Source organism: Varroa jacobsoni, unplaced genomic scaffold (assembly GCF_002532875.2).
Source record: "Varroa jacobsoni isolate VJ856 unplaced genomic scaffold, vjacob_1.0 scaffold_549, whole genome shotgun sequence".
Taxonomy (NCBI): Eukaryota; Metazoa; Arthropoda; class Arachnida; order Mesostigmata; family Varroidae; genus Varroa; species Varroa jacobsoni.
This window is the reverse complement of record NW_019213451.1, coordinates 16,361-41,360: the sequence shown is the minus strand read 5'-3', so window position 1 is coordinate 41,360 and position 25,000 is coordinate 16,361. Positions and strand designations below refer to the sequence as shown.

Genomic DNA, 25,000 nt, shown 5'->3' with positions numbered 1-25,000 from the left:
TCAACGGCGGCTTCGTTGCGTGTAACGACGACAACCGTTTTGCAGACAGCCAGATAATGATTTTGCTAGTGCTCCTCAAACTGAGGATGACGGTTTTTTTTCTTGCAGCGGCAACTAAAGTCTTAATACATAGAAATAATAATAAACAGTTGTAATACTAATCTTGAATTTTTTTATCTTTGTTGTATTGTAACTGATTGGCGTATGTTTGCGTCCGTGAGTCGATGTGTGTGTCCATGTGTTTATTTTTACGCGGGCTACTCGGCTGCACCTTTTCGCTGCGGCTTTCTTTACTCATCTCTACGTTCCGCGGTGCAGAACGAGATTGAGACGTAACGAGAGAGATTTTGTTACTGTTACTAATATTATAGATAGATAAATAGACAAAGTTCAGCTAAGGACCTGTGACAATAACGGACTGACCTGTAGGAAGATGGTCAAAGACGGGGCAGAGAAGACCATTCCGACGACTGATTTAGCAAACTATGACAACGACCAAACCGTGAAAATTCAGCTTCGTATTTTTCAATTTTTCCACCAATTTCCTCTGCGGCCGCTTTCTCCGCTGCGCCTATTGTTGTTAGTAGATTTCATTTTTGAAGTCGATCAAAAAGTAGTTGGAGATGACAGTGGCACCGAGAATTCTTCCGATAATGTCACCGAAAGTTCCTTGTAGTCAACAGCGTTGCCAGATTATTTACTACAGATATGTCGTCTGAGGTGGTTCGGACACACGGTTCAATACGAAGCGAAACGCGAAGCTGGAAGGGAAATCACAGCGTTCGTTGGCCCGAGGCAACTATGTTTGAATTTTTTTTCAATGATAGTAACACCTGCATTATGGTAAATCTTCTATTCGGCATTGCCTAATTAGATATCAGTCAAATAACTGTGGTAACCACCCTTAAACGGTATATGTGCAATAGATCAGGCTATTTGAACTAACATTCAAAGTCCAAACATCTCTAATGCGGGCTTCTTAATGATTATAATTAGCTATATTGTGTTTTGTTTATATACGGCGATACCAAGTCCTCTGTCGTTAACCAGCTCTGAAATCCACCGTAATTAGCGAATTTTTCTGATCGATATTTGTAATACGTCCTTAGGTCTGTTGCGCTATTTCGAAGTAGTTCTGCGACGCTTGTCTCGTCAGCTGTCATTGAAACGCTTCGAGTGGCTTTCCCTAAAAAAGAAAAAAACTGACTAATGCCACATTTGTCTTCACCATTATTGTGATTACGTCGTTGCTTTCGTAACTGGCCAGCGTAGTAATTTTTCAGAGTCATCGACTATAGTATTTTAAGTATCTCCTTATCGATATTCCTGCAAAAATCACATTAGGTTTTTCACAGAGCTGTCACGATGAAGCTCCGCACTATCGCTCGAAACTACTGGAATTGCACATTGCAGACCCTATTAACGGGCTTCGTTATTTGGTGACCTTTATGGAGTAATGAACACTGCGATATATAATAACATCGACATTTTTTCATTTCCTTTATCCAGTGTTCGAAGTGAAGGTGCATTGCGAAACACGTTTTTGCATAGTTTTAAGAGCTTTCAAGGCTACTTTCTTAATTTTTCTCTAGCTAAATCAACGGATACTGTACTAAAATCAAGTAGGAAAGGTTGATTTTTGATTTTGTGAGTTTTTTTAGAACACAGTTCTAGTTCACTGTTGAATTAACCAGATTTTTATCCAGAGACGTGCTCCTTGCACTTCTTGCCCGTCCTGTACGTGTTCTTCGCTTGTTTATTACTATCACGTTTTCCGGCTGCGCCAGCAATACGCGTAGATTTAGACATATCACCATGCGCATCGGTCCATCTGTCTGTCGACTCGATGGTTCCAACCCATTTCAAAGCGTATACGGCCTCCCTACCGTTTCGGTGATCTACTACCGGTGAACTTTAAGTGTTTCAGCAAATAGCCCAATACGCCTTTTTACCGTAGGATAATTTCGTCTATTTCGTGACATGAGCAGGAACACTAGAGAGCAAAAGAGAAACATCGAACCCGTATACTTCGGGTCGACGTAACGTGGTGCATGGTATTAACGTAGCTGTTGCATTGGACGTGAAGTTGTCCCTTTGGACCATGCAGTGCCCATGAAATCATTTCCCGTAGGAAATAAAAATTAGGATTGATTCTTCCGCACACACGTTCTACGACGACGACTCGCCTTTTCCTTAGGATTACATATGTATACGTGTAACTCCGAAGGTATATGTTCAACCGGCGGGGCTCATGTCATTTATGACTCGCTGGACATAGTAAGTCTGCTGCTGCTAATAACCAGCGCACTTCAATACGCAAGAAAGCTGGTGGACTAGAACTGCCGCTGCACCCTTGACTCAGTTCGGCATGATTCGTCATTGACAGTTTCCATAGCACGCGCAGATTCAGATTATATCTCGATTGTCAGATGCTGCCTTCAGCGAAGCCGCCGCCGCCGTCGTTGTTGAAGCCTTAACGGCTTTCGTCAGTGTGGTTTTTCAGAGACCATCGCGATGACCACGACGACAACATTAACAGGAGCTCACTTGCTTAGCGCAAATGCTTTTGCTATTGCTGTCCTGGCGCTCTTCTTGATGCCAGGCGTTGTTTCGTCTGTCGCGTTCCCATAAGCCATTGCGCCCATCGTCTCTCAAACCGATTGGCAGCTACCATGGTGTCAGATATTGACAATAGCGGCGTATTGGTAATGCTGCTGCTGGGGTCAAATCGTTTGGTTGAAGACTGTACAACCTCTCTCGAATCGCGTTGTCGTTCCTGCGATGGTAGCGTGCGATATCACGTGAGCAGTCAACTGAAAACTGTCGTTTCTTACGGTTTTTTTTTGCTGTAGTCTGAAGTTGCCTTTGTCGTAACTTCAAAACGTAAACATGCGGCGTTGTATTGTATTTTCGCTTTTTTACTGTTGTTATTTTTGTTGCTTAATACCGGCTACGATGGTGTGCCGGACGATGAGCTGAGGTAATGGCGGGCATTTGTGAGCAAAATTACGTAGTATTCGACTATGAAGTACGTGTGTGTGTTGTCTGAGTACCGTCTGGGGTCAGCGATTTTGGTTGGTTTATTGGGCGTCAGCCGACACAGTATAGGATATTAACTTCAAATATATTTCGCTATATTATAGCAGTCAACTTGAAACAGTTAGATGATAAATGGAAGTTCGTCTAATGAGCTAAGTAAATACCAGTGATAATCTGCGGAAGATTGAATTTCTTTCATTTAGAGCGCACACTACCCAGAAGTTAATCTGGTATGGCGCTATCATGGAGTTCAATTTGGAAATTTGTGATAGCTTAAATAGAATTGCATAGCTTTTTCCGTCTGCTAGTCACGTCTGATTATATATATCACCGGATAAAAATGGCGGACATCACAGACAGGCGAACCCGCTTTTTCATTCTTGGGTCAATTAACGCAATAGCGCGAGACAGAATTGTCCAATCGACACTTCGAGTTGTTACTGGCGCAGTCCACGTTGTACCTGCCTAAGTTTATACTGGGGCAGCCAACGACAATGGACTAGCAACGTTTGTCACGATGACCATCGATCCCCTGTGTCGCTGTTATACTATGACCTTAAGGTTAACTTCACAGCATTATACCAGCTGGCGTCAGATGGTGGTGGCGCATGATCGGAGGTGGTGTTGGTGGGAAGTTGTTTTGTGTCTAGAAAAGCTCAAAACTTTTGATGCTAACTTGTCGGTCGGTCGGTCGGTCGATCGGTCTCGTCTGCCTGTATACGGGGAAAGCATTAGCGGGAAGCCACTGTCAGAGCAGTTCCGATTATTCCATATGGTGCTAGGAAAAATTATGAAAGCTGTCGCAAACTCCGTGACGACATGCTTTGCGACAATTGCCAGAAATACGACAGCACTATGCAACTACGACTAAATAAGTGAATAATGCTGAAGAACTGGGCGATATTGGATAATTGAACCTTCGATAGACATCGAAAATGGAAATGATAACTTGCAACTTGGATATATTGATAAGGAACTCCTGCAAGCAAACTCGATGGACAGTTATTATACCCAGGATAAGGAGTGCTCTAGTGCTAGTCGTCGAAATTGTTCAGACAAAGTTACCTCTGAATTGCGGTAGATTTAAGTTAGTTGCTGACCAGAGTTGGCTTGCCTGGTCTGGAGCAAAACTTAACGACGATATCTGGGCCGCATAGTTTCTAACCGATGGCGGCACACGTTTCGCTATATTCGGAAAGAACCAATATACTAAATCTTATTGATTTCAGTTATACATCACCGACGTGGTCTAGGAGCGGTTTGAGATTATCGAATGTTTGGCTAGTAGGTCTCTCTAAGGTTCCGCAACGATCCCAAAAAAGCCGGATATGTAACAACATACGGCGGCTGGCCCATTTTGAGATAAATAAGACAATGTAACGTTTTTTATGTACTAGTATTGCTACCCGGGGGCACATTAGACAAAATACTACCGATCATTATATTTTCGATTACGAAGGAAGGAATATTAGGTAGTGGAAGGCGAATGTGTTTTAGGCTCATCATGATACCGAAGCAATTCATCCGTTCGTCACAAAAACAACCGCTATATAATTGTCGTAATAGATTCTATAGTCTTGGCAGGTAAGAGGGCTGCTCGAGCAGGTGGTGACTGAATCATTTGAATTTTTAGATGGGCCTTTTTGTCTGCTATCGAGATAATCGTAGAGCACGATCATTTGACGTTTGCAATACATCCGATAGATATTAATCCGATTTCCGTATAAGTATTATTGAGTATGAACGAAACAGAGTTTGAGGCTCGACCAAAAGACTGCAGCTGTGACTGGCTGCTACTACTACTGCATCAACGCTAATGGAGCCGAGAAGACCAAACTAGTCGGAGGAACTAGGGTTATCATCAAGGTAGATTATTCAGCTATTATCAAGCTAGTTACGATGGCTGGGGCCGGCGCAGTAGCTGCGATTGCCTGGTCAGAATTGCCTGATGGGGCTGTTGAGCATTTATAATATTACATTTTTTGCTATAGCTTACTAGCAATACTAGTTGATTTGGCTATGTATCATTGCTATTATCAATTGTTTAAGCTTGATTTGATACCTTCACCGATTTTCCCTATACCGGTATGACACAACTACCCCAAACTATGCGTTCCCGTACTATACCTAACCCTAGGTCCCACTTAGGTGATTACTTAGCTGATGCATGCATACATTCGTTGTAATGCTATTGTTATCAACACGGCGACAACGAGGGTAACGGTGGTGTCCTATCCTCCATCGAAACGAACTGCGCACATACCTGGACAGTTCAATTGAACGATATCTACGTACTGCCTAGAAACAACTGAGTTGTGGGGTTAAAATGACCTGTAAAAAAAACATAGTAATAATTGATGAAGTAAAGAAAATTACATGTTTTAGGTTCCGTCGATCGCTCTGTCGTTCGTCTTTCCATTACGAGCTGCTTTGTTCCTTGTTTGGTATTGGACGTGGTCACTGTTGCATACATACATCACAAACTTGCAGTAATTGACAAGTATAGCGACAGTAGAAATAGCAGTATAAATAACAAAAGCAACAACGGCGAAACTGGTCACTTCCGACTGAGCCCTACCTTACGCCGCATCGCATTGCTTTGACCGGCTCGATTCGACAACCATCTCAAATACTCGACGCGTCTGATACCGGTAGCGATTGCCTTTTCGAGCTGGACGCTCTCGCAGCCCAGCCCGGATGGTTACGGGGGGTCGAAATCGGCGAAAAATGTTAAAGACGACCTCGCCAACGCGGTGCTAGCTGCAATAGCAATCTCAGCATGTGACGATGAAGGGTTGCGCAATTCTGGCGGCTTTTCCGTCGTCTCCCGCTTGCTTTTTCTCCGTTTCTTGCCGTTTAGACGGTAACTTGTGCTCGTTGCCGCTGCTGTGTATCGTTCTGGTGCTACATGCATATCGTTGGCTTTGACCTCCACGGCGGCGGCGGCGGCGGTGGCAACGGAATTAGTTCTACCGGAGTCAGATATAACCGAGGAAAGTCCCTTCGCTCAGAGACGGTTTCAGGCCAGGCTTCTTGTACCGAACTTCGTTTTCTGCCTTCGGTAGATGCGTAGCCGACGCGTTATGTGATATTATCGGAAGGAATGATTTTATGAAAAACGACAACAAAATGCCAGACACACCAACGGAGAAGGGGTACTAACAACAGCTTCAGCAACCGATAGCTGTGACGGGCTATCGTCCGTGTGACGGACGTCGGGTACAGGAGCGAATAATCAGGCGAGCTTACATGCCCGTTGGCTGACTCGCTCACTTGGAGTTGCCCTCGGGCTCCGCTGTGACAGTTCTGCTGCGTCTGACATCGAGAAGATGCAGCAAAGAAGTGAAACATTTGTCTTGATGACGTTTTATGCAAGAAGATTATTAATGCTCGTGTGGGAAAGCTCGAGCGTTGTATGGTTTTCTCATTTAATATATATATATATATATATAAGGAGCGGCATTCCAGCCAGAAGAGACGCACATGTAACTCGCTTTCTTGATGTACACATTTATATATATATATACGTATATGGTTCTGATCCGTTGGTTGTATGATTACGTACAATAAATGATCAGTTTTGAAATCATTCAGCATACACGTATGATATACGTATCGTGCGGTACCGGTATGGTATGTACGTATCAATGTAAATAGTCGCAATGAAATGCTTCGTCCTCCTTTCGGGAGTGACGATAACATCAATCAGCTCGTTATTAGTATTATTATAGGTTTGTGGCCTACACTTAGCTGATTACTAGCGATTTTCTCGTAGAGAGCGAATAATAGACATCTAATGATAGCCATTAATCTATCACATTGTGTGTACTAATTATCTGATTAGAGGTCACCCCCGAAGCTTGTTTGCTATATCTGCCCCACATAACTAATGGAAAAATAAATGGTCTTGTTAACCAAATAATGCATTGCTAGGGTTCTATTTTCATTGTCTTGAGGAGTAAAAGTTAACATCTAAACTTCATCTCCTGTGCTCTTCACAGAAATCTGCAAGGTTCGGGCATCACTTTTCCAGATCAGTGGTCGGGCAAAGGAGCCGCTCGTGCTCCCTGATCCGGATGGACCCGTAATTGCCAAGACCGAAAAGGTCTACGTCCCAGTCAAAGAACACCCCGATGTAAGTAGCTAATTTTTTGTTGGTTATATTGCTTCTTGGATTATTTTGCAAAACTCCTTCAAGCTATTCAGCAGACGAATTTATATCGAAACACTTTATATTACTCGTTAGTAGATTTCAACATGATGCCAATGCTTTTTAACACCCGTTGATATTAGAACCCAACTTACTAGTTTGAAAGTACCTATAAATGCGGTACCGAAGTATCGCGGCAACGTATTTGGACTACACGGCCAATAATGGCTGACTCTTTTTGAAGTAGGAGTTCAGATTGAGTCCACAAGTATAGACAATCATGTTATATGGAAATACAGACTTCTGGTAAATGGTGTTATTTTCTGCGGATTGCATTATGCAATGTAGTCGCACCGTTTTGTAAAACATGTTCATTATTATACCCTTTTTTTCCTTTGTTCTGCCGGACGTCCTTTACCCCCCGCAAGCCCCATTCCTCGATTGAAACTGTGACTGTGTGTCAATGGAAACGTTTGGTGACACAGACGTAGAATTAAAATAATCAATACCCTTTGAAATGGTGTGCAAATTCCTTCGTTCGTTATTACGAATAGGGGAAACGACTTATTTTCACTGTTTTTTTGGTTACCACTTAGTTGGTAAGAAGCTGCGGGCTGTTTCCCGATGGTCTTGTAGAAGTACAGAAGTTCTCTTGAGGTCGCGGAAAGAACAACTGTTTTCGGTAGTCTCTCGATTCTAATAAAGTATAATCAAATATACAATGATATCTTATGAATGTAGCCCGCCGTAGGCTCATGCGCCTTCACCTGCCAACGGGGCGTCCACCTAATAATACGTTCTTCGCTGGGAATGTCTCTAAGCATGGAAGTAAACTGACCTACTTAGCCTAAATAACAATTACAGATGCGTGTTTTTTCTGCGAGCGTTCATTTTTTTTGCAATTTTTTTTCGGAGGAGCGCATATATATATATATGTATATATGCTCCTCCGAAAAGCCCGAAAGTCAAGCCGTACGCAAATGGCGATAAATGTGGTTTGCAATATAGTACTACTCCCAGGACGCAGAGAAGGAGGAAAAAATGGCTGTATTGTCTTTTCGCTCTTTGTTGGCTGCGGTTTTACCTATTTGTTGTCTGCTGCTTTTGTGCAAGTACTCGCTTTGCGTTTTGCCGATGATTTTTTGCCTTCTACCGTTGGCGTTAGCTTCTGTCAGAGTTTTTAGTGTCACAGTTGACGCTGGCGTACGAAGACTACGTCAATCCTGGCGTCAAGAATGGAGTAGAACCCTTATTTGTTTGATGCTGATGAGAAAAAGGGGGATAACTCTAAATCCTAAGAGGGGGCGCGTTAACTCGGTGTCATCCCTTCTTACTGTTATTCGCGTTTATCTCAATTGTTTCTAAGCAAATTGTGCTTTTAGCAATGGACCGTCAAAATTTTACGCTTGTACTAAAAATTGAATGCACATACATGCATGTAGGACAACAATAGCGGTTAGAGTTCGGTGACAACATTTTGTAAAAACGCCTTGAAAATAATGCCAGTGGCTGTTCGTATCACAGAAAATACGAAAGAGGAAAGGATCTTTGTCTTTAAGTTGAATCTGTAGCTATTCGGTAGCTTCATTAGAACTACCGAATAGCTAACGATTTTTTTGAAACGTACTTGGTTTGTATTCGGTTTCATAAATGAAGCGGTACGAACCCTTGCTCAGTTTGTTTAAAACGTGTTTATAAAAGAGAAACTGATCACTTGAAGATCGCACTAACTATACAAAGTGTCAGTGACCCGGCCAAAAGGGACGTAACTTTCTGGGTCTGTTTTATTATTCTCTCAACAGTAATGTCACCAGGTAACCAGCGAGAGAGGCATTCGATTAAAGATTTTTTCTTTCTTGAGTCCAGCAGATATACTGGTCAATCTCTTGATTGGCATAATTTTTCTAGTTAATTCACTACCCGCTATTTTTCGTTTTTTTTTTTTATTTTTATACCAAACATTATCGTGCCCTAGTTCGTACCAGATAAAACGACACATTTCGTCAGCAACGTCGCTGGCGCAAACTTTTAGAATATAATAAAACTTTATAAACGAAATAATAAAACACTATCAAACTAAATGGCATATACGCTACAAATAAAGTTTAACTGGTTAGCCTACCGGGACTAAACTTGATGCTAAGGGTATTTAGGCAATAAAGATGTCAGCGTTAGATGCTGTCAAATGTTGTTGTATTAACAAGCAGACGGGACGTTTGTATGAATAACAGTAGCATTATAGTTTTGTAGCTCTATTGGTAGATATGGGGGGTCAGACACGTTAATTTTTTTCACATACCTGTCCATCCCTTTCTCGGTTAATGTCTACTTTGATCTTTCTTTTCATATGTCCGGTCAGTTTGACGTCGATGAGAACTTGTTAGTTGATATGATGGACAGTGCCCCCCCTTCACCCCTATCTGTAATGATTCCCTGTGCATCCTAGGTATTGTTGCCGCTTTTAGCTGCCTCGTGGCTTCCCCGTAAGTGCGGTGCCGACAAACGAGAGCCTGCAAGAAAGGACATTTTGGCCGATCGGTTGACTCACCAAAGACTTGTAACCCTCAGAGAAGCCGACGACAACCGTCCAGTAGAATCCGTTTTTGTATGGGATCTGTGTTGACGGAGAGGCAAACGTAAACGAGATGAGCGACTTTGAAGTTTTTTTGTGTAACTGACAAGCTTACAAGAAACCGTTTATGGGGCTCGTTGCTTGCTGTTGCTGGCATCATTATATATAATCAATATGGCTTGCTGACGATACACGTCGTGTCTGTGAGACGCACTCCTCTGATATTCGCTTAGAATGTTTTCGGTTTTGCTGGCGCCAGTGTCGCCGTTAAAGGAAGACAAGTCAAATGTCACAGGAAGCCTATCATTGCACAAGCGCTGAAGAAGGACATCATCACGAGCGCCAAACAGAAAAAGAAAGACAGAGCAAGGGTAAATAGCTGGAAAACGACTTTAAGAAAGACGACAAAGAGACTACGATGCGATGAAAATGGGAATAAAGGAATTTACAATAATAATAATGGGAAGATATCTAACCACCGTTTCGAGCGCAACTCACGTCATCTTACAGCCAACTACCCAGAGAACGATAACAATACAAACACGACTCGATTAGATTCGAATTCATTGCTAAATAAACAAGCTATGTTTGCTGACGATATTGGTCGAGGCTTGCATACACGATCTGAACATACATCCGACACACAAACGCATAAATCGACCCTCGAGTACAGATACGTGTCTATGACTCCCTATATGACGTGCCTGTCAATCAGCCGTGCTAACAGCTTCCATTCGGTTCGGTGCACTAAAAAAACAGATGGAGCCAAGGCACTCTTTATATGAGGATGAGTTCTCACGACACCAAGCAACGAATGATAATGGTGATGGCAATGATCGCTGCCCCAAACGATAGTTAGAATAGCAATACACTAGTGACCGGAGATGGAGACCGATGTCCGAAATGAGAATGGAATAAGTTACGCAATGACGTTGATTGGGCTAGTGTTGAGATTAATAAGGACCGGTGCGAGGGGCGGTGGGGTAGAATTCTGCAGTTAGCAAGCAGGGAACGCTACTTCTATCACCCTATTAATAGTTGTCTACTGTCGATGTGCGTTGCGTTACTACTACTGCTTGCTTTGATGCACGGTGCGGTGCAAATGTAAGGGCACCTCATCTACAGCAGGTGCATGTAGGATCATGGGATCTGTATAGAGTTCCAAGTGAACACCAGTGATGAAGGAGGCCGGCGCATCGAATGCGGCTTTCGATCGCCTTAGCAGCAGCTGCGGTGGCGGCCTCGACGGGGGTGGCAGTGTAGCGGCGCTAGGTGGAAAAGAATCTTCAAAATGTTCGCATAATATCCCTCTACGCACTATTAGAAGCGTTTTGGCTGTAAATATCGGTATGGTTTTTGTTAATCTTTATTCAAGCGAGTGACAACTCTCGAGACGGGTATCACCGCGGATAAGAAGCAGAAACAGCGCTTGACGATCTGACTAGTGCCCTGGGCACTTCTGCCGAGGTGACGACATCGCCGCAGCTGCCCCTATAGCTGCAACGATTTGAACTTTTCGTTCACCGTTTGCTCCGTTCTCGAGGAATCGCCTCAGGAGCTGCTTCATCGGAGGCGACAAATTGAATTCAATAAATCGGATCAAAGTTAAAAACAATGTTGTTGAAGATAGTCCGCGGAGTGGCAACGCACACACATGTGAATGTTATTACTCCGCCAATGTACGAATCATTAACATCTGAAAGATGAAATTCTTGCATTGTTTATTTCTACTGTATGCGCTAGTGGCCGGGTAAGTGAAATTGCGATAATCGGCAGTAACACAATTCCTGTCCTAACGGGAATCAGTGAAACCACGTACTTTGCCTGGACCTAGCCAATAAAGAACCATGTGACAGGGAGGCCTTTATCGCACTTGTGGCAGTATAATCTCAGTGACAATATAATGCTATGTGTTGATATCGGTATGGTGCTATAAAACTGTATACCGATTTGTATATGTATTGCCATGTGCTGTTGCTACCCCACCGGCGAACCATTTGCGTATTGAGCAAACGTTTACCTAGTTCGATAAACGGCTAAGGACACGCAATTTGTCGAAAATTTCCCAAAAATGTTTTCTTATTGATCCATCGTTATTGTATAGGTCTGTTTATGCTCTGTGTTCCCCCGTATATATCATCATAAAGTGCAAAAAAAACGAAAAAAAGACCTCACAACAGGCGGAAGATTAATAGAGCTAATGATGGTCTGTGCAGTATCAGTTATATAATTTATCTTATAGGAATTTAATAGAAATAGACTTTCTCGCTCTATAGAAGCAGCAACACAGGTCTCACTGTTAAACGAGAAAACAAAGTACAAAGTGTTTACATTGGACAATGAAATCGAAAAAAAAAAAACCGTCAAAATAACTGGCCCGTTTCTGCTTGGAGTTACGATACTTCTTGCAGCCTTTATGGTCCTTAACGCAGTTCGTTGTGTGACGAGCTCGATCAAGTTAAGCTGACCGGCTGACTTATTAAAAAAGGAATGGACACTGACTGCTGTATGGGCACGATCTAGTAGTTGTGTTTGGAGATGCCTCGTTGGTAACATCTTGCGAGAGAAAAGTCTGTCTGTATATATTGCGGCCATGTGCATATATCGTTTTCCCTGAAGTTGTTACTGTTGCTGATGCTGTAGTTAATTCTTTTGCTGTTGTCGTATTTGGTTCGTGCTTAGATACGGACTATGTCTGTGATAGCGGCTGGCGTCTGATGCGAGGTGTTTCGCGCGAAGTTTGTACCGTCGCAAAATGGTTCCTGAGAGTGGCGTTCGACCGGTACGCGCCAGGGTTGGCGTTGCCGCAACGTCGTTTGCGACGGATGCGAGCCGAATCAAAACATGAAAGAAATGCTATTTCTTTCTGCCTTTACCACTATTGGTTTCTACTCCTAGTTCTTCTGCTGCTCTAGCTCGAGTCGTAGTTACGGCTGCCGATACCGCAGTCACTACTGCGACTGCTTCGCTTGTCTTCTGTGTTGTTGGAATTTAATTACAAAAAGATCATCGACCTTCTTCCGTCCTCAACGGCAGCCGTCACAGTCGCTGCCGCCATCACCGACGTTGCCGTTCTGTTGCTTCCCCTTCGTAGCTCTTGCTGTCGTCGTTTACGGGCTGATGCTTGTTTGCTCCCGGCGAGGTTCTGCTGTCTGGTTCACCGGCTGGTCTGCGAACTGTGCTGTTAGTTGAAGTCGCCTGCCTAACGAAGCGGAGGTTGGTTGCCAGCTAAATTTTCGCTACCGAAGTCAATGGCGCCAACGAGCTGAGCTCTCGCGTAGTACACGCTCATGCGCCGTTTCCATCGATATACTGTGAATGCCGCTGGATGGAGCTCTACGTAACAAACGAACAGCAAATGGACGAAGAGACTCGTTGCCTTTTTGGTTGCACGGCCGCCCAGCGCACGCACATACACGCATGCCATAAACGTGAACTCTGATGAAAATCATCATGATGATGACAACTATGATATCGATGATGCTAATGCTGATGTCGACAATAACAACAATAATAGCGGTAAACAGAGTACGGCATACCAGCGAACATGTTAATAGAATTCGTATGCTAATTAATAGTAACAATAATCGATACATAAACGAGAGTATGTAGCCATGAACGGGAAAAACAGTATAAGTGAGACACAACAACAAGAGGTTGTTAACCGAGAGAAGAACAGCGGCAGCGTGGTCCGGGTGGCTAATGCGCTCCTCTTCGAGTGCCATGAACATGCGATTAGCGCCGGTTCAAATTTTAGCGTCGGCAAATCGTTACTCTAGCGTATGATTACCATGCCGTTAGAGAAACCCCAAGTAAAAAGTCCAGCAAGACCCATCCCGACTAGGCATTCTGGCGGAGTTAGGCGCTTAATTCTACACCAGAAAGGGGTTCCGAGGGCTTGTTCACAAGCTGCAAATAAAAAGAGAGTACACTGTTATTATTATTACTGTTATTACGCGGAAGGATTTTATTATGGTCGTCATTTTTCAAAACAAGCAGTGGTCGTCGCTGTCGTTGTGACAGCCGTAGCTCTCTTTGTAATTAGCTTTGAATGCGAGCATTTAGGGGGTGGCATTGATGCAACCATGTTGATGTTATGACAATTAATGTTATGTCTATTAGCAAATGACGTTCATACTTGTGCTTGTATAATATTGAAGTAGTCCTTCTGTATCTACGAGTCGATGCGGTCATGTCTAGGGGGTGCAAGCGACAACGCTTGCATTCGTTGATAGATATCAGCGGCAGAGTTATTGATAAGTCTTCCAGTGGGGCCATGTTAGCATTCTATTGTAAATGGGGCTGTTGATGCATATAAGCAGCGTCGTTGACAATTCAAAACGAGCGTTCATTTCAACGAGATGACGAGACGTTACGTTAATTAGTATTACAAGTATGTACACAACAAAGTAACACCAATATTTAGTGATGATGATCGAAATCGAGCTCAATGTAACGATACAATGGCGGGCAATGTAGCGATCTCGTCAGCGTCAAGATCTCGAATCGGCCGCGTCTCCCTTACGCATTCAGTTTGTTTTTGGTTTTAAAAAAGGGTCACATGGGCCTCAGCAGGGCCAGGCGTGAAAGGGGCAACTGATTCGTGTTTTGAGAGCAAATAATTGCCGCATCCTGCAGCATCGCTACACAGGTACTCTACCAGTCATCAAAGCATCTTTTCAAAGGCATATGAACCTCACAACTTGATTCTCAGCGACAATAGCCTTCTGTATGTTATCGTTCTTTGTTCAGCATGTTGCCGTTACGCCGTAGCTTTTAGCTTCATTCAGAGTAGCTACTCCTTGATTGAATTGAACATTTTTGTCGTAAGAATGGTAGCGTTTTAAATGGTCTACGAGCACCTTCTGCAAGGGAAGCGCATTTAATCATCGAGCTTCTACATTATACAATGACTGGTATTGAAAACGAGAAGCTGCCCATTTTTAGAAATAATTTCGTACTGAAAATATTTTCTCCGATAGTCGCAGTTTTGTATTTCTTTTTTTTTTTTTTTTATCTTTCTCTCCCCCTTTGTTCCTTTTCAGTTTTGCTTTTCCTTTCCACTTCTCCTTTCTCGTTCTTTCTCTTCATCCTTCTTTCTGTACCTATCTCGCCTATCACTCCGGCATTTGTATCGTACATCGGGTGTGACTATTCAGCGAAGTGGATGTTCCACAATCACGCATGTGGTAGGCACCCTGCCTACAGCAAAATTTCATTACTCATTTTAATTAAGTAAAGTAATTGTATATTTGTACTATGTACGTGGACTCGTTTGGAAATAGGAATTGTTTCTACTACCGCATATTTGGACGGTATCATTTGAAAGAATCTTCAATAGCTCTACAAGTCAAGCTTGATGATTAAGCTGTGAACAACAGAGCAAAATTACGAATATCTATGTAGGAGAAAGGCTGTTTATTCGGAAATTAAATTGAAAAAAGTGGCCTGAAATAAAGTGCAGATCGTATACAAGAAGTGTTTCTTTCTGAATGAAAACGATTACAACTGCATTCATCTGAATACGTCACGGCGGCTCGATGACGGCTCGGTACGCTTACTGCCTGTCCGTCGATTGGGAAGTCCTGGTCAGGGCTCCATTGTGGAGCGTAAGCTGTAGCTGTAATCGCCGTTTGCATCCAATTACTGAAACGAGCCCAAAGCTTCATGAATTCCCATGAAAGCTATGGGGAGCTGAAATCACGGCTTCATTTTCGTGTAACGAATACAGACTAGGGGGGTTTTCGCGATAGTGCAGCGGAAACGTGTTTGCCTGTAGGAAATAGGGTATGGACGCGCTTCGTATTGTGCTGGGAGCCAGCCGTATGAGGCGATACTTACCAGTAGTAGAGAACGTAAACCTCGAAGCATCTCGAAACGGTGCGAGATGCAAGGTATATTGGACCGTATTGGCTGTATGTGTAACAATCGATTTGTATTGGAGTCACTTATGCAGTAAATTTTCTATGACGTGATATGCGACACGAAGCTTCTTAGCTTCGTTGAGATGAAAAGGCGTCAACGATGTTGGCTAACCGTACCATCAGGAGACTTGCAGCTATTTTTGAGTGAGCCGTACTCGTTCAACACGAGACACTGCTCTGCGATTTTCTAATTATCGTCGCCCGTTTTTCTTTTGGTTCTATTTTTCATTTTAGACATAAATACATGCGTTCTGCCAGGAGCGACTGGGTACCAGTGTTTTATTCGAATTTTGCTGCCGAGCATTACCAATATTGATAAGATTTTCGTTTCGAATTTTGCGGCCATTAGCGGTCGTGAAGAATGAGCCTAACTCTTCAGATGTTCAGTACCGCCAAGAGGCATGTTATCGGCTACGTGTAGAGAAGATCACTCACAAGCCGCATTCAATAAAAGCTTGTTATGGTATCATTGACCTACCTGAACAGCTCTGAGATTTTCTATTACGCGTCGCAGTATCGACCGTGTCTGTGAGTGATGAACCAAGACATAACGAAAGTAAATAGGGCATGTTCAAGCCATAACTAGAAGTTGCGAACGATCGGCCCGCGTAAATTTAGACTACATGCGTTCCTAAATAGCTTCAAAAGCAGAAGAAGAAGAACAATAACAATTTGAATATAATCTTCTCAATGACACACACACACACACATATATATGGTCAGCTTTTATACGGTCTTGTTGCATGCGTTGGTCGCCATACCTCGTCTAGTCTCTGTGCGCGATTTGGCGTGATGAAGAAACTTACGCACAGACACTTAGCATAAAGCTGAAATGGCCCTTGTGTAGGCAGGCGTAGTTTTCGTAGTCGTCGTCGTCGTCGTCGTCGTCGTCGCTGCGTTATTGCGAAAGCTCGTACCAAAGCGCGTCGGCCAATTCAATAAACTTCGAATGAATGGATTTAAAAAGGACATTATTATCAGCGCGGGCAGAGTCGTGGCGACAACATCAGCAATAGCTACTACATCTATAGTAGCTGGTGCAGTGACTCCTAGAGTGGATACTTTCTAGATTATTGTTCGTTTACCCATATCGAGCGAGTTAGGAAACGGGACGATGCCGTTTGAAGCCGATACTCTTCCGGTTAGGCTTAGCTCTTTCAGACGAAGGATTATGTTATATAGACACACAGATGCCAAAAGCAACACACAAACAAATCAACGGAACTAAATCGAAAGAAGTTATACTCATTGAATGTGGAACAATCTGTGCTTTGGCAGAATTCTGATGAAGCTATCGCACGATGAGGCTGGAACGAAGAAAGTACAATTATCTCTATGAACTCTCAAGCATCTGCCAAAAAAGCTTTTTCGACAAGAAACAGATTCATGGAGCTCGCGACTTAAATACCATCATCAGGTTGCAATTTAATGAAAACGAAAATATCCATAAAGCAAGAGACATTATGCGACCTGTTTGATTGTTTCCTTTATATTTTGCTGTTATCATCGTTATGGGATTAAATGCTGTTCATCTGTGGCTATCTCGATGAAAGGGGTCAGCTAGCCGCAACGTAGATTGTAAAAAATGCGTGAGAAATATTGATGAAATTTTGTCTGAATTAGTTTGTTGGGTCAAGGAAACCAAAAAGGGATCTGGGAGTGTACATCTCAGATGATCAGCTTGCTCAAACTTAAAATGAAGCAATAGCACTTCCCACTCCTTTACGGATTCTGTCATTTAGCTGAAACGATACTACGGTCCTTATCGGTTAGAAATGTATATATATATATACATTTTTAATTAACAGCTATTGAGTGACTTATGTAAACGTTTCAACGACGTCTTCTCTGACCTTCATACGTTGTTCATAGGTTTATAAGTTGTTCAACTTAATGAATTCTTAATAATGATAACTTAAATTCAATTAATTTCAATATAGAGGTTACCACCAGACACCACTGTAATAACCATTATCTACTGCCGTAGTTCCTTCTCCTCGACTGTATGTATACGACTGTATCCTTTGTGGGGATTAGCCCTGCTTGGACCCCAACAGTAGTGCCAACAGCTACAGAATCAGGCCAACGCAGGTGGGATTTGTTGGACTATAGGCGAACGTGGAATTCGTCCTATTCGTTTTTTGTTACATCTCATTCACAGCAGGATACACAGTGCAAGACACACATACACATCGTAACAAATCGGGCGCAGAGGCAATGGCGGCGGTTGAGCGCCTAAAAGATCAAGGAAATCTCGTTGCCGCGATTGCTCTCAATAAAACGAACGGAATATCAATAACCAGTTGATTGCTGTCTCTGTTTTTGTCGCAGTGAAAATCAGCTGGTTGAGAATTCATTTCTTTGAGCGTGTAGTTCAACGCCGTTGTCTAGCAGCTGCCTTTTGCTATTTTATTTCATCTTTCCTTTTTAACTTTTTCGTTATCGGTTTGGTTTTGATTTTTCGTTTCTATTTTTCTCTTTCTTCTTTGTCGTTGTTGTCTTCGTCGTTTTTCGGCGCGAATGGGAGGCGCTGGGAGTACCCGCAGCGGTTCGTTTTCGTTGTCGATGCCGTCATTTTTCGAGTTTCTTTTTTTTCAGTGACAAGTTGGTGTCAAGAAGTCATGCAGGTCAAAAAGGTCCATTTGCTTCATCTGTTGTTGGTGCTAGGCCTGCCTGTGGTACTTGTGCTAGTTGACGGTTTGGCTGGCGGCAATGCTTACGCTTGTGGGTATCGTGGACGTACTTCAAAGCCAAAAAAAAAGATAGAAAAAAAGGCTAGTCAGAGAACGATGAGCGGATGTCGAGGTAGAGAGTGGGGGAGGGAAAGCGGGGCACAAAGGCGGCCGTAAAGGAAACATAGCGAAGTAGAAGAAGCAGCAGCTGATCTTCGGTTAAAGGAAACGTAGGAATATAAAGCAAAGTACGCAAGAAAAAGCTAGGCAGGACTGAAAAGCTGAACGTCGAAGAAGCTGAAGTCGTTACTAGCCATTACCATCGAAGCGTTATTAACGCAGCCGGAGAAACTTTGTCATCTTCGTCATCGTTTTGCTAACTAACGGCTTGCGGTAACAAATCTGCCCTAGCAACCGTGACGACACCAATAATATCGATAACAAACTGCGGAAATACGGAGAGGCTGGCATATCCTGATAGTAATTGATAATTAGAAAAACCACAGCATATGCTAGCGTCTTCCGCGTACATTAAATACGGGCACTAAAAAACGAGACTGACCAATAGCTGAGCGTCGGTAATCTACGATGTAGCTATGAGGAGGACAAGTATTGGACAGATATGGCTGGTTACAGTTAAGCGACAAAGGTGACACTGCGAGAAAGATATTTTGCCTAGGTAATTTTTGTTTAGCCTAAACAAGTGTGCTTCAGACCACGATAGGTGGCTTTCTATGCACGAATTAATCATATGAAAGCGAAACTGACGTAATGCTATGGCAGTATCAAGCCGGGCATATTCATGGCCGGCTATTAAAAAAGTATCCCTATAATGGCAAAAAAGTATCCCTATAATGGCTTTCTATCGGCAGTCTTTTGAGAACTGTAAGGCATTTGTCAGCTGTTATAATGGACTACAGTTGGAGCAGTACGATGTTCCGCGCAGTAATTGGACAATTTCTACGAAATGCAATGATACACAATAGAAAGTAATTGTAATTTTTCAAATAAATTAAAACGCGACTAGCTTGTGGAACGTACTAAGCCCGCTTAGTAAAGTCAATTGTTTTGCTTTGCTTTCTATATCCTTCCTCTATCATTCGGTTAGCAAATAGGGCCATCTAAAGAGACAGCCATTTCTTAGGGCTACTCTTGGACTTCAGCTCCTTTTCATTGAAATAGATTGTCCTCTAAGTAGCAGATTATCTATTTAAAGGTTTCGAATCGCTGCACCCTTATGTAGTTGAATGTTATGCTACATGTTGATCTTTTTGTGTTGTCATTCGCCCCCCGCCCTCTGTCGGCGTGGCTGCCGTTAATTTTCAATGGCGTTTCAGGAACTCGTAATAGATCATCTTCAAATGACTCTAAATCTCCCGAGAATCGTTAAGTTGAAGGGCTTTCCGGAATGTATTGGCTTTTTGTTTCACTGCAGATTGTCACAAAATATCCCTTCTGCGTTTTCAATACCGATATTTTGCATAAATAAGTCCTTTTTCTACCGTGCGAGCAACGATACGCATACGTTTAGGCCATTGAAAATGGTATTTGCTAGAAGCGATCTTTGGACCTTTGGAGCAAGGAGGGGAAATTACATGAAGCTAATGAAGGTTTATGTAAGTCCCGCTCCTCCGCCATCAGGATCACTCCAGTAGCAGCACATTCAGGACAATGCGGTGGCTAACCGTTAGCCTCCAGAAAGCCCTTGCGGTGACTGTGATAAACTAGGCCAGATTTCCACCAAAAAAAATCTGCTGCAATGTATCACCATTCACTTCAGATGGCCGTTCCGAAATCCGGATTTCTAGTTCGAAAATGGTCAAACCAATTTCTGTAAAATGCTGACAGATACTGCACATCCCTCTTTAGTCTCGCATATCTCTCGCTTGTCCCACTTTTCCGAGCGATAGAGAACCTACGAAAAAGTCCTTTTGCATTGGATCAACACTTTTTTCGGGGTTCTTGACTCGGTAGCACCGAAAATTGCTACTCACAAGCCCAGATGAGATCAGGGGATGAACGTCAAACAAGCAAACAAGATATGCAAATGGGGAAGTTCAAAAGTTATCCGAATTACTTACTCATCAATCTAACTAACATATACAGCTGGAGGCGATTCTTTACATGCGGAGTGCGTGGGCAGTGCTGGCGGTGGCATGAAGCTTTCAACATGGCGGACTGGCCATGGCCATTGTAAACATTCATTCATAAGCGTAGCAGTTATCGCTGTGCATCTGTCATTCTAACTATCGTCAGCGTCGTAATCATTAACACTAATTTCGTAGTCCTTCTGGGTACGTTTTTCTTTCACGTTTGAAAACTTACTACAGTCGCCGCCATTGGCGGTGTTTGTGTTTACCAGTGCGAGCAGCGATAGTACGCTAATTAACGATGGCCATACCATTTCTGTGTAGTTGTTATTATCATAGCTCTTATTATTTTTGCTGTAACTACTATTACTCTAATAGCGAAGGCTATATGTGAACATCGCGACCTCAACTTACGAAAAGAGGGTTCGTTTACGCATCGCCAGTGTACTGGTGCAATATGGTTCATATTTTGCTGATGACTCAACGTCTGACGGATGTAACGGGGGTTGATCTTTTGAGACTATTGCCGCGTTGGGTGGCATCGTTTCACGACTATCACCAGACTTGTTTTTTATAACTTGTTTATCTTTATTTTACTTTACTGTGGCTTACATAACAAGTATTCTCATAATGCTTTTTTAGCGCCTCAAATTCTAGAATATGGAACTTTCGCAATTTTAGAATACATAATATCGATTATCACGCAGTAGCTAGGTAGAAAATTGTAGACGGTGTGGGCAGGCCGACGCCACGCCATAATGATGGTTTATGTCGACAGCAGTTATCAACCACGTACTATATGATCACACGTAATGATCAATGAAAAATAATACCAACGCCAGTATCTTCATCATCGGCAGCTTCTTGTCTTTGTGCTTGTTTCTGTTCTTGTCGTTTCATAGAAGTTGAATTTTGTAATTCTGTAATTGTTATTTTGAAATGCATTTGTTATGATTTGTTTTTGACCACCACCTACCGCCACCACCACCGCCACCAACAGCTGTGCATCTTGCGCGCCCCCTCTGGCCGCTTCTACTATTGACGCCAAATAGATAATAGCGTCATTTTCGTCTATTTGTTAAGACTGGCCTAAAAAAAATGTGATCAGGAAGTCGCGTCCCAGACGCTAGGCCAGATGGCTGAAGTGAAGAAGATCATTTTTGTACGGCATGGTGTCTTGGTAGCAAAGCAAGGCAGCACCTATCGAATGTAACTCTGCTCTTTAACAGGCCTCTTAATCTGTCGGTTCGAAGACGTTAGCAGTTTGCATTATCAGATCAATTTAGTCCCTTGACTAAAGCAGAACTTCGGAGACGTCATCATCAACTTTTTCGGGAGTGCAGAATTTACTGGCCAGTACTCCATGTCAAAGACAATCATTATAAAAGAACTATCGTGTTTTCCTTTCCGAAGGGTTACACATGTGAACGCAGCACACGGTAAGCTTTTAGGATTTTCAGCAGTTTTTTTTTCCGCAAAAAGCACAGCCGATTGGTGCTTGCAAACTCCAGTTAGTTCATATAAAAATGACGTTTCTACAAGAGTTGCATGTGGTGCGTTACCAACGGATAGGGTCTTCTACTATGCATGCTATCACGTATTGCATAAATAAACATAAATACTATGTTAACTATTTAAGTACATTCGCAGCTATACAGAAAAACAGAAATTTCAAGATGGCCTATTATATCAAGACATGTTTGATTAGTTAATTTAGAAGTCACACGAGTTTTGTGTTCGTGAACAATGATGGCCACTTTGTCTCAAATGATTGTACCTTTATAATGGAGAGACTTTTTTTTACAGTTTCGTAATCAATTTGATCTTTAATGACTACTGGCGATTGTAATTTCGTCGTGTTTTACATACACCATATGCTCATCCGTAAAATGGAACGCCGAATGCAGGCAAACGTACATCCATACTGCGAAATCCTTATCGTTTTGTAATACTCGATCGTTACTGGGGGGAACTTGTTCGAGGGCAAGCAAAAGATCCAAAGTGCCAAAAAGGCTGTAAATAACAACTATACAAACTGGAAAACCAATTCTTACATGTCCCGTCTAGCAGTTCACCTATTGCTTTAAATTGGAATGCATCCATCCCCGCGCGCGTTAGTCCATTGTGTTGAAACGATAATCATGCTGCAAAGTTATGATTCCTACATTACATCCTTCATTGCCTATTGTGTAGTAATGTGATTTTATTTCGATTTGAACCTCTTCTTTATCTCATCGAGTCGGTGTCAGCCTTTTAACGCCTGAGGCTTCCTAGGCAAGAATTTTTTTCAAGCTTAAGACCTTTTTTTTTTTGTTCAATATTGTTAGCTGTTTGCGATATGTGAACAAGTTCTCGGAATAACTCATTTTAGGTGTCGAATGAAGGATCTGCCCGCATTTGTAGCCTAATCAGGGTTGATCAGAGTGATCTCTTAGGCGCGACACGGTCCGAGAGGCGAGCCAATATGCTACGACCACCATAATTACCAAGGATACTGCCACACTGCTTCAGGTCCCAGCGTTTTATCAAATATTAATTAGAAAAGTTTAGAATGAGGAAATAAAATATTATTGTTATCAAAGTTAATAGTTGGTTTTATCGTCGCCACGCCGTTTCGTAGATCTGATGGAGGTCCAGTAAGGTCCACGCGGGTCACTTTCCACTCGGTGCATGTCTCGATGTTATAAACATTGTGTTGTGTAGGCATTTTATCATCACCAGCCCATAACTCACGTGTGTCAAATACGTGACCGGTGCAGGTCTAAGATTCTTTAGCCCTTCTTGGCTCCTTCGCGTATGCCCGTAAGCAAACATATCGCTCCTGGAGGCACTCACATGTCGATCGTCACTGATTTACAATTTGCTTCACGATTCTCATTAGCTTCTTCTTTGAATTCTCTTTCTGATAAAGCTTGCTGTTCTTTAGGCTTTATCCTGAATGAAAGTGCTCTAGACTGTATTGTTCATGGCGTGAAGAGAGCTTCATAGGTGCAGTCTGATGCTATCATGATGTCAACACAAAGAGAGCAGGAGCTGAAACGCAGAAGGTTACACAAGACACAGCGGCCACCACGGGAAAAACGACATGCCACAAAGATCAGACAGACGCTGACAAACCGATAATTTCGATAGTAATACGAAAAAATCTCCTCTCACGATATCGTAATAGCCGAAACACCGGTGTCGGAGGCGCAGATACACTAAAGGCACACTTACCGAAATGTTATTAACTAGATCACAGATAAACACTTACATACACGTATAATTGTTACTGTTTAACTATATGATTATTATTAATCAGCTGTGAGAAGCTCCCATATAGCGTTTGTCGTTGCATATACAGGATTTATGTTGTATCATACGGTACGTTTAACATATCACTTATTCTCTAGTACAGATTAAGGGTCTTGCTCTCATGCAACCGCATCTCATGCCTATCGTGCACTCATCGTGCATCCGGCTTTTTCGATTCGTAGTTTCGACAAATCACAAATTTATTACCATAATCGCTTCTAGTGTCGCCGATGACGGCTTGCACACAACGCAACTTCGTATCACACATAGGGAAAATGAATGTAGACAATTTGTGATATGTAGCTATAATAATAGTACGAAACACGATATTAACTGTGTATTTTATTGGGTGATTTTTTTTATTTATTTCAGTTTAATTTCGTCGGGCGCATACTCGGCCCGCGAGGTATGACCGCAAAACAGTTGGAGCAGGAGACCGGCTGCAAGATCATGGTTCGAGGCAAAGGTTCTATGCGCGACAAGAAGAAGGTATGGTGCATTATAGTAACTCGTCGCTTTACACAACACGTTCTTCAGGTTGTCTCCATCATGGTACAGTGGTAACGTGCTCGCTCAGTAAGCTTGGCAACACTGGATATTATTTAGGTTCGAAACCGAGGGTAGACACAGTTCGTTCCCTACTAGAGAGGGATAGCCGTTCTATGACTAACAAGCGTTGCATTATCTACCAAGGAAGCAGGCAAGTTGATTGTGGGAAATGGGCATCTACAAATTTTAACAGAATAGAGGGCGTCTAGCTAATGTATCTGCTATCTTCACGTGCCTTTCTATCAGTAGTGTTTTTTGCTTTGTCAGTTCTTATTGTCTGACATGTACACATTATATCTATATTAAAAAAGAAAAAGAAAACGCTTACAAAAAGCGTTCGTGTTACTGAAGCATCAAATCGTTGTAGTGTTGCACCGTATTCCATCAACGAACAGTTTCTGTATTACTTCAATAGACTGGATTGAACTGAAACTATATTTAGGCACACAAATTTCGAAGGATAGGATATATTTTTGACATAGCTCTATGTGCAATACGTCACTATCCACAAGCCATAGTTGGTCGGGAAAAGGTAGAGTTGTTTGAAAGAGCAGTATCATGGCTGGGCGTTACGTAACCAGTGTTTAATCCGAGCATATCGAGCTATACGAACAGTTGTTTTCATTAAAAGTTAAAATATATAATAGACCTAGAAATACACGAGTCCTATGCGTCACACGTGACCAACTTTCGGTGCATCGCAGTTTGTG

The 25,000-nt window shown here is 42.5% G+C and overlaps 1 protein-coding gene and 1 long non-coding RNA gene across 2 annotated transcripts in view; one reads left to right on the top strand and one right to left on the bottom strand.

Moving 5' to 3' along the window:
- The window catches only part of LOC147753341 (uncharacterized), a 25,621-nt gene extending 19,525 nt beyond the window's left edge, over nt 1-6,096 (bottom strand). Inside the window, exons 1-3 of the long non-coding RNA XR_015311469.1 lie at nt 5,416-6,096; nt 424-761; nt 1-121 (exon numbers count right to left, since the gene is read on the bottom strand). The exon at nt 1-121 is cut by the window's left edge and continues 111 nt beyond it. This is a non-coding gene — a long non-coding RNA (uncharacterized LOC147753341). The remainder of the gene's footprint in view (nt 122-423; nt 762-5,415) is intronic.
- The window catches only part of how (protein held out wings), a gene marked incomplete at its 3' end in the record, with an annotated part of 96,009 nt that overhangs the window by 55,475 nt on the left and 15,534 nt on the right, over nt 1-25,000 (top strand). The window contains 2 exon segments of the mRNA XM_022834800.2: nt 7,041-7,174; nt 24,114-24,230. Coding sequence (XP_022690535.1) covers nt 7,041-7,174; nt 24,114-24,230 — 251 coding nt within the window.